This window comes from Colossoma macropomum, unplaced genomic scaffold, assembly GCF_904425465.1.
Source record: "Colossoma macropomum unplaced genomic scaffold, Colossoma_macropomum, whole genome shotgun sequence".
NCBI lineage: Eukaryota > Metazoa > Chordata > Actinopteri > Characiformes > Serrasalmidae > Colossoma > Colossoma macropomum.
The window spans coordinates 6,759,120-6,777,187 of record NW_023494804.1 but is presented as its reverse complement, the minus strand read 5'-3'; the positions used below and the strand labels follow the sequence as shown (position 1 = coordinate 6,777,187).

Below are 18,068 nucleotides of genomic sequence, written 5' to 3'. Positions count from 1 at the left end.
ATGCAAGGTTTTGTCCCAACAGCGATATGTAATGTCGATGCTACAATAGTGATAAACCTAAAAACGTTTTCTTCAGGGACTAATTTGGCTCATGACGCTCTGTATGTCCCCCTCCGCCATTAAATTATTGTAAAAAATGAGTCATTCTATGGAAACGTCCATTTTTGTGTCCCTAGCGTTTACAAATATATTACACTTGAAAAACATGTTAGAGTTACAATTTATTTACATTCTAAAATAAAACAATGTTATTTTAACAATTACACCTTCTTCAGAATCAATTTAGCAATATTGGTTTTTAAATCAGTTATCTAGAATTCCAAGCACCACAGAAGAGCTCGTCCTCACAGTCATGTGTGAAGGCTGAGGCCATATTTTGGGGTAAAAAACATGTTTTTCTGCCATTTTAACTGCAATAATCTATACATGACTATGAAATATGGTTAATATGATAAATAAATTTGATTTAAATGAAAGAAAACAAATGCCAAATACTATAAAACATATAATGGAAGTTGTGGTCCCCAATGTCACTGGTGTTACTGCGTAACAAAAAATCTCTTATTTTGAAATAAAATCACACTTGACTTTGTTTCACCCGTTTTCTGGGGATCTATGAAGAAAAGCACATGGTGAGTCCACTGTGTCTTTCAGTTATCAGAGATTTCTCATTTAGCTCGTGATTTCATATGAAGCTTTTAGTTGAAGTCACTGGTGTGACCGACTTTATTCTGAGGTCATTGGGAAAAAATAGAGTATAAATGGATTAAATTCCATATTTTAGTGGATGTTCCATGATTGACAACATGTGGTTTGATGCTCTGTAGCAGCCATTTTTTAAAATGCATTTTTCATTAAAAATGTTTCTGGTGTTTCCTTTCTTATGTGTAACACCAATGACCATCAGTAACACCAGTGACTCCTATGGAGAGACAGAAAAGTGGACATTTCTGTAGAATGACCCAAATATATATATTTCAGTTTGGGGATAAGACTTTGGCCTATCATAAAAAGCAATGTTTATGCCTCAGGCAGCATTCACCCTCATGTAATCATTTTCAGTGATATACTTTTGAAGGCATTAAGCTCTAACTCATCTGCTTCCTATCACCACCACTGTGAACAAATCTGATTGCAAGCTTCTCCTGAACGAAGCATTTCACATCAAGCCACTCTGAATGACCATATCACCATGCAATTATGCAGACATTTTGAAAAATTGGTGGAATTCTCCTTTCAGCGCTACTTGTTTTGTCACCTTTCAGAAATCCAGGTCAAGTTCAGAAATAACTCGCATTTTTTTCTGACACTGTGCTCCTTTATCTTTATCCTTTAAAGTCATTACACAAGCCTTTCCAGTTTTTTTCAGCAGACCATCTCACTCCAGGCTACACATCCTCATTCTGGACAAGACACCAAACCGCACATCACTTCGTAGGGTCAGGAGTTCGCATTGCTGAATAATGAGGTGCACTTGTGTCAAGTCACGTATTGACTGTCTTTCAAACAGTTGCAGCCCCGATGAAACACTGAGACAACAAAACAGGCCAACATGAACACAAAACATCCACGTACGTTTGTCTTTTTTGCTTTGAGTGAGGCTTACATCTCTTTGAAAGCCTCTTCTGAATTTTTATTATTTAACATTTTCACATGATAAATACAAATTCATTTCCAAATCCTGTTGCTAAGGCAACACTGTTGGTCTGGGTGCTCTTAGCAGCTTTCGAAACGACGCTGAGATCTGAAAGTCCACTCCAGCGCAAGATTGTGGGTATTATTCTGAGACATCGTATGGAGGAGGTGCCACAAAACCAGGAGAACAACTAGAAGAATTTGGATAACATGCAACAGACCTCAAACGTATCGACAACAGAGCAGGATTTAAAGTTCCTCTAGTTCTCTAACTACCTTTCAGCACAACTTTCATCATTTAAAACTGCGAGCAGTGAAAAAAAAAGCAAACCTCTTACATAGTGTTACTCTATGCTTCAAGCCATCTGTAAACTATAATAGTGTTAAAGAGAAAAAAAAGACATTTACATATTAGGAAATAAAACAAAACACAATCCAATCAGCTGACAATAACTAAAATGGTGGAAATAAATTACATTAGCCAAAAACGACAGGAACTGAAACTACGGACAATGAGAAGCAGCATGAACCGAATAATGGGTTCGGAGCAGCTGGACTCCGTAAGCAGTAATACTGAGATGCCCTATAACCTTTTAACAACACTAAAGTGCTTTATGAGCCTTGCCAAGGAAATCTGTTCCAATAATATGACCCTCCAGCTTTGAGAGGATTGAGAAAGGTCGCCTTGCTGGCTCTTTCATGAAATGTCCACAACCTCCCGCAGCTCATCTCAGTCAACATCATACATCAGACAGTCCTGATGTGAAAACATACATGAAAAAATGACTAAAAATACTGACTGACCACAGAAAAGGCTAACGTTAGGTTCAAGATGCTCACTTTGTATTAGTTATGACAAACACGTAACACGTAAATCAGTGTTCAGAGTGTTTACAGAGAGATATATTCAGCGTAAACATACAGTACTGTGTAAAAGCCAGAGACCGACCTTCGTTCAATTTTCAATCAAAAAGGCCATTAAGTAAAAGTTAATCATTTTTAGCGTAAGTCTTGGGAACACTACACTTCTTTTAGAGTCTTAACAGATTATAAGACTGGGTGTTTCACACCATACGACTGGTTTTTGCAGGTTTTTTGGGGCGACTGAAATGTTGGGGTCCACACACTACTCAACTTTTAAGCTGTTGCTGAAACCAACAGAACTCACTGAGTTTGTGCGAACTCACGTGAACTCACGCGAACTCTCGCGTTCTCGTGTTACTAGGAGATGCAAATAAACAAACGTGGAGCTGCTGCTGCTGTTTTCTGTCGTTTTCGCTGAGACAGTAAAGAAGCAGCAGGTAAACATGTTTAAGTGAGGATCATAGATTTAAAATGTGATCAGTGTGTGATTTGTATTGTTTTAAATGTACATAAACACGATTGTGCTTTAAACTCAGCTCATTAAAAAGCTTCACTCCACACGTGAGAGACTTTCTGCCATTTTTCTTTGTTTACTTGCTGTATTTTCTTCTTTCGCGCTCTCAGTTTTCATTGGCTGCTGCAGGAGTTGAGTTGTTGATCAGTTTACACTAGATTACAGTCAGAGTCGGATCGAAAAAAACAAACGTTTGATAAACTCTGACTGGTCTGAAACGCGATCGCGAGGCCAATGATCTGAGTCTGCGCCCCTCACACACGACTCGACTCTCTCTCCCAACTGTCGACTCCGACTGACCCAACGATCTGCAGGCTAGAGCCGACCAGCACAGACTCGGCCAGACTGAGAATCATAGGAAGAAAACAGAAAATTGCACAGAAGCCTGAACGACTATTTAGTGCCCACTCTTTGCCTCTGCAGGGATTTTCTGCACACCTACAAAGTTCAGTCTTAGAAGTTGGTTTAGCATTTTCTGCTTCTCAAGATTCAGTAACGCTGAGGTCTGGACTCTGGGGTGGTCAGCCCATTGTTCTGAGAACACCAGCAGCTTCTTTGTCTTTCCTCAGTGAGGGCTTCTTAACAGCGTGACAGTCTTCTCACAGTGGAAGGATGGACAGAAACACCTGTGGATGTTTTCAGATCTGAAGCAGTTTGATTTTCTCCTCTCTCTCAAAGCTTTAAGTGCTGTTTATCTGATGGGGACAGTTTTGGTGTCTACCAGCTCTTGCAGGTGGTTGTCAGGAGTCCCATTTTCTCTGTAGCTTTAATATTTTTTTGAAATCTAGTTTTGTAAACTCTTGTTTTTTCACCAATTTTCCCTTGACTTCCCCCTTCCTCATACAAGTGAATTATCTGATATCTTGTCCCCTCAGAAGTATCTTCAGAAAAAATGAGTAACTTGTACTTAATGGCTGTTTTGGCTGGAAAGTAAACAAATAACGGGTGGTCTCTAATTTTTGCACAGTAGATTACATACAAATTCATACCCATCTAAAATGCACTACATAAAAATTGCCACTTTTCCCTTCAAGAAGTCCATTTTCTTCTGATCGTGTTCTTGGCTGGGGAAGCCAGCCCCTGCCAGCACTGTGAATATGCGTTTCCACAGGAAGTGAACAACAGAGTTGAATGCCAGATTAGCCAATGCTGTTAATTCCTTTTTTTGTGTTTACTGAAATGTGCTAAATTCATCTTAAAGGCCCCATTGAAAGGACTCGACCCAACAAAAACAAAGGGTTTTTCTGTAGACCTCCAATCCAATGGTTTTCAATGATCCCCCAATGTTCCTCGGTTCATATTCACTGGTTTAAGTATATAAACTTCACTGTAGAAGATAAAACCATTACGCTCTTGAGATGTAGATGCCAGGTGGGGAAGCTGGGTTTGGGTCCTGTGGGGTGATGGCTGTTTGGGCCTTTCGCTTGGTTAAACTCTGCCGTCTCCAAATGCATTCCAGATGCATCCGACCTTTCCTTGTTGCCTTGATTTGGACTAATCCAAATTTTCCTCCAGACAAAGTGGGCCCACGGACTGCCACGGCAGTTCTCTTTAAACAAGATGCGACCACCAGGGCGGCGACCTCACACCAGCGTGATCTCCACCTCTTCCCTCTTCTGTACTTGGCCCTGAGCCTGTTGTTTGGGAGGAGGAGGAGGAGGCGCAGCACGCACCTACAGAGACAAAGACAAACGTCAGGCAGATGTTTAATGCAGATTTATAAAATGGATAATTATGATTGTAAAATCTGATTCTCCTTTAATGCCACAGTGAAATACACAGTATACACCCAAACTGTATGACCTGACACATCAAACAAATGCTGTATTAACAGTAAGTTATTTAAAAAGTGCTGGGGGTAATGCGCTATAAACTCCACAAGCAATTTGTCAAAGCATACGATCATGCTAATATGAAGCTAATGGATAAAGATCACTGTGAGAGGAGAGAGCACTAATCTCACCAAAACAGTCCAGAGACAAACATTCACATTTTTTTACGAATAAAGTTTTTATTTCAAGGCAGCTGCTTTTGTACTGTTTGTGCTGTCCAGTTAAATTAGATTAAGTGACCCTTATTAGTCCCACAACGGGGAAATTTCACCTCCACATTTAACCCATCCGTGCAATGAAACACCACATACACACTAGTGAACACACACGCTAGGGGGCAGTGAGCAGCCCTATCCACAGCGCCCAGGAAGCAGTTGGATGTGCCTGTACTATCGGCTCAGGGGATCGAACTGGTGACCTTCCGGTCACAGGGCTGATTCCCTAACCTCCAGCCCATGACTACCCAACAGTTTTCAACAGCATTAGCCTTTAATAATTTTAATGAAACAAAAGTGGCTTGTCTTGCTCAAACGTAGAGATAATGACGCGCCTCTTAAATGATTTTTACCTATTATCAAGTAATTTTTTCTAAATAAAATACCCTTGTACTTTTGTATTGATACAGTTGTGTATGGGCTTCAGAGAGTGACACAGAAATAAAGTAGCGAGTACTGAGATTACTTTTTGTGTGTAATAAGTAATCACATTTTGTGTTTATTAAGTAATCACATTACAGTTTTAGAGCCGTAGTGAGTAATTTGTAACGAACTGCAACTCGGACTAGTCTTTTGGCATTATGGTACTTGGCAACCATAGCATATGGCTGACAAACTACACCGCCTGGTATAAAAATGGTTTGTTGCAATTAATAATGATTTTTTAATAATAAATCATTCATTTTTGAACACTGCATTTGCCAGTTTATGAGCGCAGTGCCCTTAAAACCCTTAAAATCACTGTAAATCATAGCCTCTCATGACTTACTGCTTTATTTGCAAGCACTACCTTATTCTAAGGTACTTACAGGTCTCAGCGTTCCTGGTCCTCCATCTGCAGGGTACCTGGGTGGTGGGGTGGAGCTGTGGGAGCGACCTATTCAAGACAATTATGACAACAAAGTGAAGCTACTTTTTACCGACGATCAACAGTTTGTCAGATTATGTCTTTCAAACACAACGTTTGTCTACTTAACACTGTGCTGGAAATGGTTTAGTAATGGAGTTCTGGGTACAGATACTGATGAACAAAGAAACCTTAGAAAAGTGTCTTACTGTTGCTGGAGGTTTTTGGGGGGCCTGGTGCTGGTCTGTGGTAGCCGTTGAGGGAGCGTGGGCTTTGGAGAGGGGAAGCAGAGGCACTGGCCGGGCTAGAGAGGGGTGAGGGCAGTGTGGGGGTTGGTAAAGGACTGGAGAGGGGGCTGCTGCATGCTGGCGGCTGGTATTGAGTCACAGAGAGGGGACGAGGAGAGCGACCCTGGGAGCAAGGAGACGCCTGCATGAGATATATTCAGTTAGTATGGTGGAAAAAGATTGATTATAAATTAATTAAGTGACATTTGATTGAACAGTGGAGCTCTTATTAGCAGTGAGAGTAACTGGTCAGCGTGACAGTGTTTGTCATTTGAGCTCTGTATTCCAATATGCCTATTATTTTAGCACTGTACTATATGTATGTTGGGTGCACCACACATAAGCCCTTTTACACCTAGTTAACTGATAAATTAAGAATCTCAAACAAGTACAGTATTCAGTACTAAAAATCTTAAGGGTTTAACATTTGGTTGGAAATCCTTTGTAACTGACTGATGTCTGCGACCCACATACATCACCAGAGGTTGCATATCTTCTCCTCCAGGCCTGTATTGCAGTTTTTTTCAGTTTTAGTTGACTCTCCAGTGTCCGAGTCAGAGTTTTACATTATGATTTAAAATATTATTCCATTCTCTGCCAGGTTTTTGTGAATACTGTTAATCCACCAGTGTGTTCTTGCCTCCTTAACAATGTACAAGTTGATTTTAACACATTTAATGTTTCAGTCAATTCTCTGCTTATATAAACCCCACTGAGGTGGAGTACAGAATCAAAACAACAAAAATTGTAGCACCACCCATTTATTTTCAGCCTGCACTGTATGTGGGTCTCTACACAGACCTGTGCATCCATGGTTTTGTGAGAGTCTTCGCCACTCGGCCCAGCCAGATCTTCTACCAGCACAGCGGGGAAGACTCCCACGCTGCCATTGAATTCGCCCTCCCAGAAGCCGTCGTCCTCCTGGTTGTCTTTGTTCAGAATGCGAATGATGGCTCCCTCAGGGAAGGACAGTTCATCCTCAGTCTGAGCCTCATAATCATACAGCGCCTTCGCAAAGTTCACTGTTACGGGTTAGAAAAGAGTGGAGGCGGTTAGTTTCTGCCACTTTTGGGCACAATGTTTAGTTACAGTTATTTAGTTATTAGATACAGCCCATGAACTGACCAATGAAAGAAAACAAATCAAAACGAAATCTTGCATTACCGCAAGTAACCAGCAGAGGAACCAGCAACAGGAAGAAATATTTCTGAACTTCTTTGTCTGGCACAACATGTACAGAGCCATCTTACTAAAGTTTTTCCATTTTGTGCAGGGTGTATTCAGCATGCACATCCTCCTGAAGTATGTGGAATTTATTCATTATATTCATTATATTCACTGTGTATAGACACAACAAATTAAGTCTAATCCAGTCTAGATCCATGCTGCACTGATTTAAATGTGTATACTTTAAAAGTGTATAAATGTGTCACTTTCACATCAATAAAATGTAATGCATCACAATTATTGCCAAAAGTAGGTAAACCTAGTGAGAAAACTGTGTAATTGTGTGGAACAAGTCACTCACTTGAAATTTCTAGGAATAAAAATTGATGAGATCACTTTCAAAAACAAAATGAACCACATCTAAAATAAGGCAAAGCAGGGCCTTGAACTTCTCAGTAAATTAAAGAGCTTTAACACCAGTAAGCATATCCTGACCATGGCCCATAGATTATTATTATAGAGTGGTATAAACCTCTCGGTCAAACAGAAAAAAAAACGGTCACAGGTTGTAAACCAGGCCAGTGAGACCATAGGAGATGAACAACGTCAACTGAGGGACAATCAGGCTGAAGATAAGAGTTTCTATGGCCAGGAAAAAGTCTAATATATATCTCATTCCATTAGCTGAGACAATTTGTGATACGTCTTGGTTTAAATAATTTTTAGGGAATTCCTATTACTGTACACTTTACTGTACACTTAATTACTTATAGTGCATTTTGATTTTTGTGTAATTATGTACTGTTGTGTAGTTTTTCATATCACTGCTGCCAGAAGAAAACCTCATATCTCCATTTTTGTCGTTTTTCAGTTTTTCACATAATTTGAAAATGCCCGTTGTCCTTTACATTGTGTGTGTAAATTTCATGAAGAATGAACCAAAACAAACAGCCCAAAATGACTTGGGGGGGAAAAAGTCTGGTTCCATTGACTTACATTTAAAGTAAAGTAGGCTTTTTCCTTCTTCTGTAAAGTTATCATTTTGGAGATATGAGGTTCTTCCAAAAACAGTGATATGCATAATGAGTAATTCCTCACTGTTGCTGCTTCTATATATACCTGTGGCTCATCATATCCCATTAATACTTTTACAGTCTTTTGTTAGGTACAGTTTTGTGGTTTGCCAGTGCCAAAGAAAAAATATATTTAATGTAATTAGATTGAATGTAATGAATGTGATTCTAACTGATGTATTTTATTAACGTGGCAATGACGTACACTTTTGAATCAAGTAAAATTAATGCAGTGTTTTTCAGTACTTAGTGGCTGTTTGCTGATTCGGTAGAGTATGTTGTGCTGGTGTGCTATGCTCCAGCACCGCCTGCATTGTGCGGCTGCGCTGTTTAATAGCTGCTCACCACTATTGTCTCCATTAGGGCTGGTCTGTGCAGGGTCAGTGGCAGGCTCGAGTTCCTGCTCGGTGGAGTTACTGGAGGAATGGGAGCGGGTGTCCAGGGCTGCCAGGGACTGGAGCATGCTCAGGAGGCTGTTAGAAGAGGGCAGCTGCAGGTACTTCTCAGGAACATAGCCCACCTGACCTGCTCTGTTTCTGGCCTAAAGCAAAATACCAACACAGAGTTTGACGTAACTGAAGAGCTTATGATGCATCAATAGAGTGCTGACATGTCAAAATGTCCTATGTGCACTGTACCTTAACCCAGTCTTCCATATCACCATCATCTATTACTTCCAGTACTTCCTGCTCCTCGATAGTCAGCTCATCTGGTTGGGATGCCTATTGGGCGCAGAAGCAAGTGTTTTTTTTGACGTGAAAGGTTGTTGAGAGACAGAGTGACAGAGAGACCTTTCTCTGCCCTGAGAATATGAGCTTGCGTGTCGAACTGAATGTGAGAACACACCTGGTATGAGTAAAGCACTTTGCAGGTGAGCGGGTAGTTCCTCAAGGTGCTGGAGGGACTGGAGCTGCTGTCATCCAACGTTTCTGTGTCTTCCGTCTCCTCATCATCCTCTCTGTCTAAATCTGCTGTACTCTAGAAGTAAATATTCACAGCTTAAATGTGAGAAAGACCTTGAGCTGTGTCATTTATTACTGATTTACAAATACAGATCATGCCTTCAACTTATAGTGGTAGTATAAGGGGAGACTGTGCGACTGAGGGAGGGGAGAGAACACTGAGAACTTGGGCTGGAGTTCTGGGCTGCTTCTGCTTGGAGCTAGAAGGCTGGACCACCCTTTTGGATGGACAGAGGTAGGACTGACAGATAAAACAAGAGGAACAAGGAGGGATGAGGGATATGGTGGTGACAAGGTGCGAAACTGTCACAGGAAACAGAAGGTAGAGACAGGAATTTATCAGTTAAACTTCAGTTATTCCATAACTCCATTCTTTTGACTGGTAATTTGAAAGGAGTGTAGGCAAGTAAACTCTATGGGCATTTTTCTGCTGCACATTCAAAAACAAGAACTGAACCAAACGGGAATAAATAAAACTTACCATTCTAGTTCATTTTGTGTCTACAGGCAGCTAGAACCATTACAATAACTGCTATTGATGATTTAGTTGTTTTTTTGCTCATTTTATGCCATATATTATGTCTAATTTGGCTATCTTGCTTGCTAGTTACAGTTATCTTGATCTACTGGCAGATATGAAACGTACTGTTGTACTTTTCTGTGTCAAATGTGGAAATATAAGCAAAACCACTCAATCTGTGGAGGCTAGGACACATGCTAATAATGTACCTTACCACCTAGCTTACTAGCTTACCACCGCAATCTGCAAAGTAATCATAATAAAAATATCAATCAGCACATCAACATTACATTCTAGTGCACTTAGTGGTGATGTTATAGTGCTTGGTGACTATATCTTCACTTATAAGAGTGAAGAATTTACTGTATTGTTGTATTCAACCGCAAAAAAGACAAGAACATCCTCGATTGGTTCTGTTGGTACCCATCTAAAGCAGGTACCCAAAACCATAAATCTGGAACCTTCTGTACCACAATAATGGCCAGTGGAAAAAGCACAGTTCCAGTTTTCTGGTACCAAAGGTTCAGGTACTTTGTACAGTGTAGAAACGCCCTATGACTTACAGACAGTGAAGCATCGTGGGTGGTAAGTGTGGCCCATCTCTCGTTCTCCAGCTCCTCCATCACCTGGTTCATGGCGCTCTTTATCCAGGTATCCACAGCCACGCCCACATCTCTGAGCAGGTTGAGGCGAGCCTCAGCCTTCAGCTGCACCGTCTACGGCGAGAGTTTCAACATGAACCAACACACCTTCACTCAGTTCAAACAGTATGAAAGCCTATTCTGCCTTTTATGCTCATAAAAGACCTTTCCTGGCTTTCCTTCACAAAGATCTATCTGATCACGTGTGCACATGCAGTTTTACAACAGCGGCTCTCAGTGTCTCTTGCTCTAAAAATCAAATATTGCACAGTGAACAAGGTTTGTTAATAAGCTCTTTAGCTGAATTACACGTCAGAGCAGACTGTAGTGTAAGCGTGTCTCTGGGAATAAAAACAACTAGTACTGTAAAACTATACTCAGTCTTTTATTAAGACCAATTACATGCTACACAAGGAATCTGGATCACTGGCCAGAAGGGGGCATCTGAAGTCTACTGGTTTACACTGTAACTAATGTAACAGCACCACCAAGAGGCGACAGCTGGTTCTTTATCTGACATGGCGCACATACAAACGCACACATTCCTTACTTCAGCTTTTCGAATGCTCTCTCTTGCTTCCTCCATCTTCAGCTCCAACTCACTGGAGTTCTGCTCCTGCTGGGGTGGTCCTTCGCACTCTGACAGAGTCTACAAACACATAACCACACAACAGAGTCAATACTGGCTGCCCCTTCTCTAAAGGGCTGCTTCCTGCATTGCTTGTTTCTGTTAGTCTTCCCTTGATGTTACTTATAACTATAATTAAGGAAACATATGTAAATCTTTTATCCCATAAGCAGGGGTTTGTTAGGTTTTCTAGCTTGTTTGGGCATTAGCTCTCTCCTGAAGCCATACTTCTCTACTACACCTAACTACACTGAAATTAATTGACAGCTGCGTAACTTCAATAACGTTTTCTTGTTCTGCTATGTCTTATTACAGTGCATTTAAAAGATGCCTAAATCAGGTTTGATGAACACAGAGAAAAGGCCATTGGCCTTTTTTATGTATGATCGCTCTGTTTTTGAGGTCTTCAGGTCATAACACATCATAGTTTAACTATGTATATGTGTAAAATGGCTACATTCTGGTGTTTGTTTGCAGCACTGGTAGTACACGTCCTCAGAAATTAATGCTACGTGTCCACAACATGAAATAAACTGTGGTTGCAGAATATCACAGTGCGACACCAGCAGCAGACTGAAGAAATATTCTATGCAAGATCTCCTCATAATCATATTTATCTCTCCTAGATATAATTATGCGCTATTTAAAATGATTTTTAAATCATTTAGAAATGTCCAATTCCACACACTAGCTAGGTCTCGCCATCACACAGTGCAACCAAGTTGGCAAAGTAAAACCTAGCACATGCAGATGAAGCATCACCACATCCTTTCAAACTGCCCAACATCACTGGACAGCTCAACACACTTTGGAAGAGAATGTTAACAGCTAATTCTGTTACGTCAGCTAACAGACACCTGTGTTAGCTAACATCACGGTAGACCAAGGCCAATTATACCGTCATAGACTCCCGCCCATGGATGGCGTGGATGCCAGATGGCAGTGGCACTGCCAGGCCTTCAAGATTCAAGATTCAAGGTACTTTATTGTCATTGCACAGAGTGCAACGAAATTGGGCAGCAATCCTAACAGCACATAAACAAAAAAGATTCAATTAGGGATAAAACAAAAATATAAGCTAATATATCGGACCCACCATCTCCTGACAACAGGGAAAATGCATAGACCTTTGTTGAAATCTCAGAATTTCTTACGTAGCTACAGAGCCCTGCTGCTGACATCCCATATAAATAAAAATAATGCATGGCCACGCCTTATTAACACGTGGGAATGAGATCCCAATGTGTGGCCATGGCTTAGTAAGGTGTGGGAACGACATCATGCCTCACTAAGTTGTTGCCATGCATTGGGATCTTGTTCCCGTGGCTTACAAAGTTGTGGCCACGCATTATTTTTATTTATACAGGATGTCACCAGCAGGGCTCCGTATGTAGCTCTTGTCTACATCTCAGAAACCTTTCAGCCGCCTATCAGTGCTTAAAGAGAACCCATGCTTGGATGTTAAGAAACACAGTTTTCCTCTGAGATGAACAAAACATGACAACAGCCACTTCTGTCTTCCGTGTCTTCTCAAGGTAAACAATGGGGCTTAGATTCCCAAAGGGGACTTAGTGTTAAGATCATTGTGACTGACAGACAGAGTTTAGTGTGAGGCTTGTTCTACCATTCAAAAATCATCTTCGTGCTTTGATGCTTTCAGGAAACTCAGTCAAGATCTAGTAGGTCTCCTCAACTGTCATCCTCATCACTGTCAACTGTGTCAAAAACTGTCACCCTGATCACTGTCAACTGTATTGTGCAAAATCAGAAGAAGTACTCAAGAAAGGTATTCTGGCGCTGGCCAAGACCTGCCGAGTAGTGGGTTTAGCTTTCAATTTCCCAGACACACAAAAAGAATTGCAGATGAGATTGTGGATAGTGTCACTTACAGTATGTAGCAGCTGTGTGGGCACATATGCACACACTTAAAATCAAGTCTAATGCAGCCTTTAGACTTCTTCAGCCATCTGTCTGTCATTCCTTCACCAGCACTTACCCGCTGATTATGGATAATGTTCTTGTGCTCCCGGGCGACACGGGTGGCCCACTTCCTCGCCTCTTTATTCAGACTGTGCTCCTCCGCTGTGCCGCTTTCTTTTTGTAGCTGTATTACCTGATAAAGGACAGAAATGGGATTTTTAAAGATACGAACCATCCTACATCAGATTCACAGGTAATCTAAGACTAAAGCTACGTTACACATTACAAGCCTCATTGCTCAAATCTGATTTTTCGCTCAAATCCCATCTCTCTGACATGATGGTTCACACTTGTTTAGGTAAGTGACTCAAATCTGTCATTAATGTGAATGAACCGGCGTCATGAAATGACCCTCATGAGCACATCCTACTCAGTAACGTCACAGGGACGAATCACGTGCATCATCAGCACAAACTAACGAGCAGCTTCATTATTAGAGCGAGACGAAGGTGAAAAAGGTGAGATGTGTTGCTTTTCCACTGTTTACAGGCTTTAACTTCTGTTCAACGCTGCTGCCATAGTAACGCTGAATGATGGCGCACGTGCAGTGGGAAAAAGCACATGAATTCCGATCTGAGTGGCACATTAAGGTCACATAGCCATGAATCGGATATGTATCCGATCTAGGACCACAAGTGGCTCAGGTTGGATTTGGAAAGATCAGATTTCCGTGTCCACACAGCTCTGAAAACATAAGATCTGAGTCACATTAGGGCAAAAAATCGGATTTGTGCCACTTCAGCCTGGTAATGTGAACGTAGCCTACGATTAGGTAAGCTTAAGTTCATATGAGCAGTTTTCCAAACACACTAGTGAATGTCAGCCTACAGCAAAGGCCAGAATGACAACTTCTTTTATAGAAAAAGCAAACACATCTACTATATACCAAACGGGACAAAGTGCACATAGTTCTCCTTTTTATAGCTAGATTTCACCTTCGCCACACAAGTTATTAAGATAATGTTATTGCTTAAGCAATATAACTAAGATGCAAGTTATCTTGAGCCACGGTAGTATGACACAACCGAGGTTATCTGTTATCTGGTCCACAATAGTTTTTGATCACTACTAGATATGTTAACATATCTGAGTACATATTTCTTAGAAACCATGTCAAGAATGTTGTCCCTCATAGTAATACTACTAATGTCATTACTAATACCACTTGGTTGAGCAAGTTCTCAGTATCTCACCCAAAAAATTCAGCTATATAGCAAATCAAAGCCTCCAACTAAAGTAAATTTAAATCACACAAACACATTTCAAAAATGCAGAAAGGAGTGCGTATGTATTGGAGCGTGCTTGTGGATAGATGTCCAAATATTGACTGACTAAATGGACTTTAGTGATGCAATTGGTTGAAGAATGGCACCATTGACCTGGATTGGTTTATTTTGGGCGTGTGGTATGGAACAGACAAGCTCCTGTTGACGAGAAACTGAATGTACCAGCTGTTACTGTTTTTTCAGGAAATGTTTTCAAGCCTTCTGATCTGCGTAAGCCGTGTATCAATCACACCCATACAGTACTGTGCAAAAGTCAGAGACCATCCATCCTTTATTTAATTTCTAGTCAAAATGGCCATTAAGTACAAGTTATTCAGGAGATTTTTCTGAGCAGATTAGAAATAGGATAACCCACTTGCATGAAGTGGAGGGGAAAGTCAAAGGAAAATAAGGGAAAAACAGGAGTTTCCAAAACTGGAGGTCAAAAAATGATTAAAAGGAATGGGACTCCTAACAACCACCTGCAAGTCCCCAGCACTTCAAATCGTTATCGTCTAAAGAGATGAGATTTGAAAAGAATCTTCAGATATTAAAAGAATCAAAGGTGTTTCTATCCATCCTTCCACTGTGAGAAGGCAACTCAACACTATGGGTTTGAAAGGATGTGTAGCTGTAAAGGCCATTACAGAGAAAGGGAAACGGAAAATTACACCTCAAGCCTCAACAGCTAAGTATAATATCAAATATCAAAATATCAATACACACAAATATCACTAAATGTATTCAGTGTGTCCACTGCCTTTATTTTAGCTTCCTTTGTTTTCAGGAGAGCTTTCAGCTTTTCAAAAACCCATTTTGATCTCCAGTTTATAAACTTTTGGTTTTTCCATTTATTTTCCCTTGATGTTCTTTTCCTTACGCTAGTAGATCATCTTATATCTAAACTTTTCAGCAACATCTCCTGAAAAATGAATACCCTGAAACTAAATACATGAAGAGTTGCATAGTAATGTAAATGGCACATGTTGAATAAATGGAAGTCAAGCCTTACTAACACATATCGTCACTGTCTAAAGAAAACCATGTATCTCCCAATTTTATTTTTCTACATCATTTCAATACACCAGCTGTCCTTTACATTGGGTGAAAATTTCATGATGAATGGACCAATAGAAATGCTCTAAAATCACTTGGAGTAAAATCTCTTTACATAAACTTACATTGAAAGGTGAGAAAGTTTTTGCCTTCTCCTGGAAAGGTACTATTTTGGAGATACTGGTTTTTCTTTGGACAGTGACGATATGTATATTACAATCAGACAGTGCGCTCTTTTTTCTAATTCTTGCTATTCTATTACACAGCTGCACAAACTACTCAACATTTTCGACATAAGATTTGCAATATTTGTGAACAAACAGACTAATATTACATGCTCAAAACATTTCTTAAACAAATACTGATCATTTCACATTCCAGCTCCTGCTACAGTCTGATCACGCTATACCAGGAATCAACACTCAACGCACACTGTAGCAGCAGGTTTAGCTTTGGCTGACGTGAGACTTCATTGCAAGGCTGGTGAGGTGTTGGGAGGAGTGCAGATCCAAAGGGAAGGTGTTGTTCGGTTCCTGCCTCAGCTGTTATGTGGCGAGTGGGGCGGGGGACAGACTAGACTAGACTACACACTCTCTACCCAGTTCCCCCTCACAAAGCCCTCTTTTCACAGGCCTGCCTGCCTCCTGCCTGTAGCTACGCTCCTCTCCTCTCTGGCCACGCTTTTCCGGACTCTTCCGTCTCACTGAGGAAAGCGCTGCATCACTAATGTTTTCATTAGGAACAAGGTGCCACTTGTTTGATTTTGAGGGGGAAAGAAAGGAAAAAAAACAAAAAGAGGCTTTAAGCTTGAACAAATTATGCAGTGTGCGGCTGTTCTGAGGGCCACGTGGAAGGCTGGGCCTGGAGAGAGTGAGCGTGAAGGTGGAAGAGCAGGAGAGAGAGGGCTAACTATGTGAGACTACAGTGGAGACATCCTGCTCAATATACAGAAAACAGCAAAACAACATAAGGTGAAAGGAAAGTGCCTGCTGGCTAGAGCTGAACTGTTCAGGGGAAACATCTAATCGTGACTTTCCAAATTGACAAAGCAATATTACGACTGATTTAAATTAATATTATTTTCTATAAATTACAAAGACCAGAACATCCACTTTCTTGCCTGAGGTTTGGACACTGAACGTAGAGTGCCAGACTGCCAGTTAGTTGTGGTTGTGATGTCACAGAATATGGGAGTTTGGCTGCTTCTGTCTAGTCTAAGTGATATATAAGCAGTCCACAAGCTCTGTGTTATTAGCTTAAATGTCCCCACTTAAAATTTAAGACGACACTGTTGACAATACGGACAATTTTAATAATTGTTTTTATATCAGAATTGCAATTTGAAAGAGTGCAATTATTAACCCGTGTGTGGTGTTGATGTGTTTGTTACTCAGTGGTCTGGTGGACCCACCACATTATTGAGTTTTAAATCAACACAGCCATAATAATTCATGTAACAATACCAGATTTTTCAAATATGACCAGCGTAGGGTTCTCCTTTAGCAGCTGTAGCCAGTCAGCAGCCTGTCCATGTTGTCCACCCTCACACACACACACACACACACACACACACACACACACATTTATAAACACACACACAGACACACACACACTAACAGTAGGCCATGTATGATTAGAACAGAGTGAAGGACAGAGCACCTCCACACTTTTACTCCACGCTGGTTCACCAAACACCACATGTGTAATATAAATGTGTGGGGGGTGAACAGAGTGAAGACCCTGAAAATGGGTTATTTTATATGTTCTTCACAGAAAATGAGCGAAGACCAAGAAATCTGAGGCTGAAATAATAATAAATCGCATCATTTTTTATTTTGGTAATCACTGAAAATGGGTCCCACAGACCTGAACACCACGCAAGCGTTAAAATACTGCACAACAACAGTTTTTTGATGACAAAAAAAATCATAAACAAAAGTGCCATAGTGCAAAGTGTCAATAAAAATAATGGAATTCATTGCCTTGGTTGTCAGATGTTGCATTTCATGGCACACACTGTAGCCGAAATACTGTAATCATTTTAGTGGGTTTACTTTACATAGACTACATAAACGTACGTAGATTATTTGTGAGCTATTTTTGGTTTTCAATTTGGTTTTGACCAAGAATTTGCACCACTAACAAAAATGGTTCTTCAGTAAGAAACTGAGGACCAACTCTCATATTTTCAGATGTAGTAGTTCCCACAAAAGACAGCCACACAATAAGACAGTAAGCAGTGGAGAAACAAAAATGACTTATGTATAAAAATGACTTATGTAGCAATAACAGTTTATTGTCTTTGAGCTCTCCTTTTTTACCAGTATTGAAAGAGAGATACTTACTGCGTCATTGTCACAGGGTTGGAACTGGAAGAGGTGAGCTTTCTGAAACAGAGGGTTCTCCTGGATAAAGAGCTCCTGGTGAAAGTCCTGTATTACCTAAAGGGCACAGACATATACTCAGATATGCATAAAAGAAAAGCCCATCTTAAAATGAAATTCCGGATTTCACATAGTTCAATTGTTGAGATGTGAACAAAGTAATACACAGTGGTATGGCATGAAATCGTTTTTATGGTG

General features: G+C 40.5%; 1 protein-coding gene across 1 annotated transcript in view; it reads right to left on the bottom strand.

The window, feature by feature from the left end:
- Window positions 1–3,703: 3,703 nt before the first annotated feature.
- Window positions 3,704–18,068, bottom strand: part of si:ch211-176g13.8 (F-BAR and double SH3 domains protein 2) — a 42,718-nt gene continuing 28,353 nt past the window's right edge. Inside the window, exons 10-20 of the mRNA XM_036594877.1 lie at window positions 17,832–17,927; window positions 13,182–13,298; window positions 11,108–11,206; window positions 10,480–10,632; window positions 9,281–9,412; window positions 9,073–9,156; window positions 8,780–8,975; window positions 6,996–7,216; window positions 6,117–6,336; window positions 5,870–5,937; window positions 3,704–4,686 (exon numbers count right to left, since the gene is read on the bottom strand). Coding sequence (XP_036450770.1) covers window positions 4,597–4,686; window positions 5,870–5,937; window positions 6,117–6,336; window positions 6,996–7,216; window positions 8,780–8,975; window positions 9,073–9,156; window positions 9,281–9,412; window positions 10,480–10,632; window positions 11,108–11,206; window positions 13,182–13,298; window positions 17,832–17,927 — 1,476 coding nt within the window. The 3' untranslated portion in view covers window positions 3,704–4,596. The remainder of the gene's footprint in view (window positions 4,687–5,869; window positions 5,938–6,116; window positions 6,337–6,995; window positions 7,217–8,779; window positions 8,976–9,072; window positions 9,157–9,280; window positions 9,413–10,479; window positions 10,633–11,107; window positions 11,207–13,181; window positions 13,299–17,831; window positions 17,928–18,068) is intronic.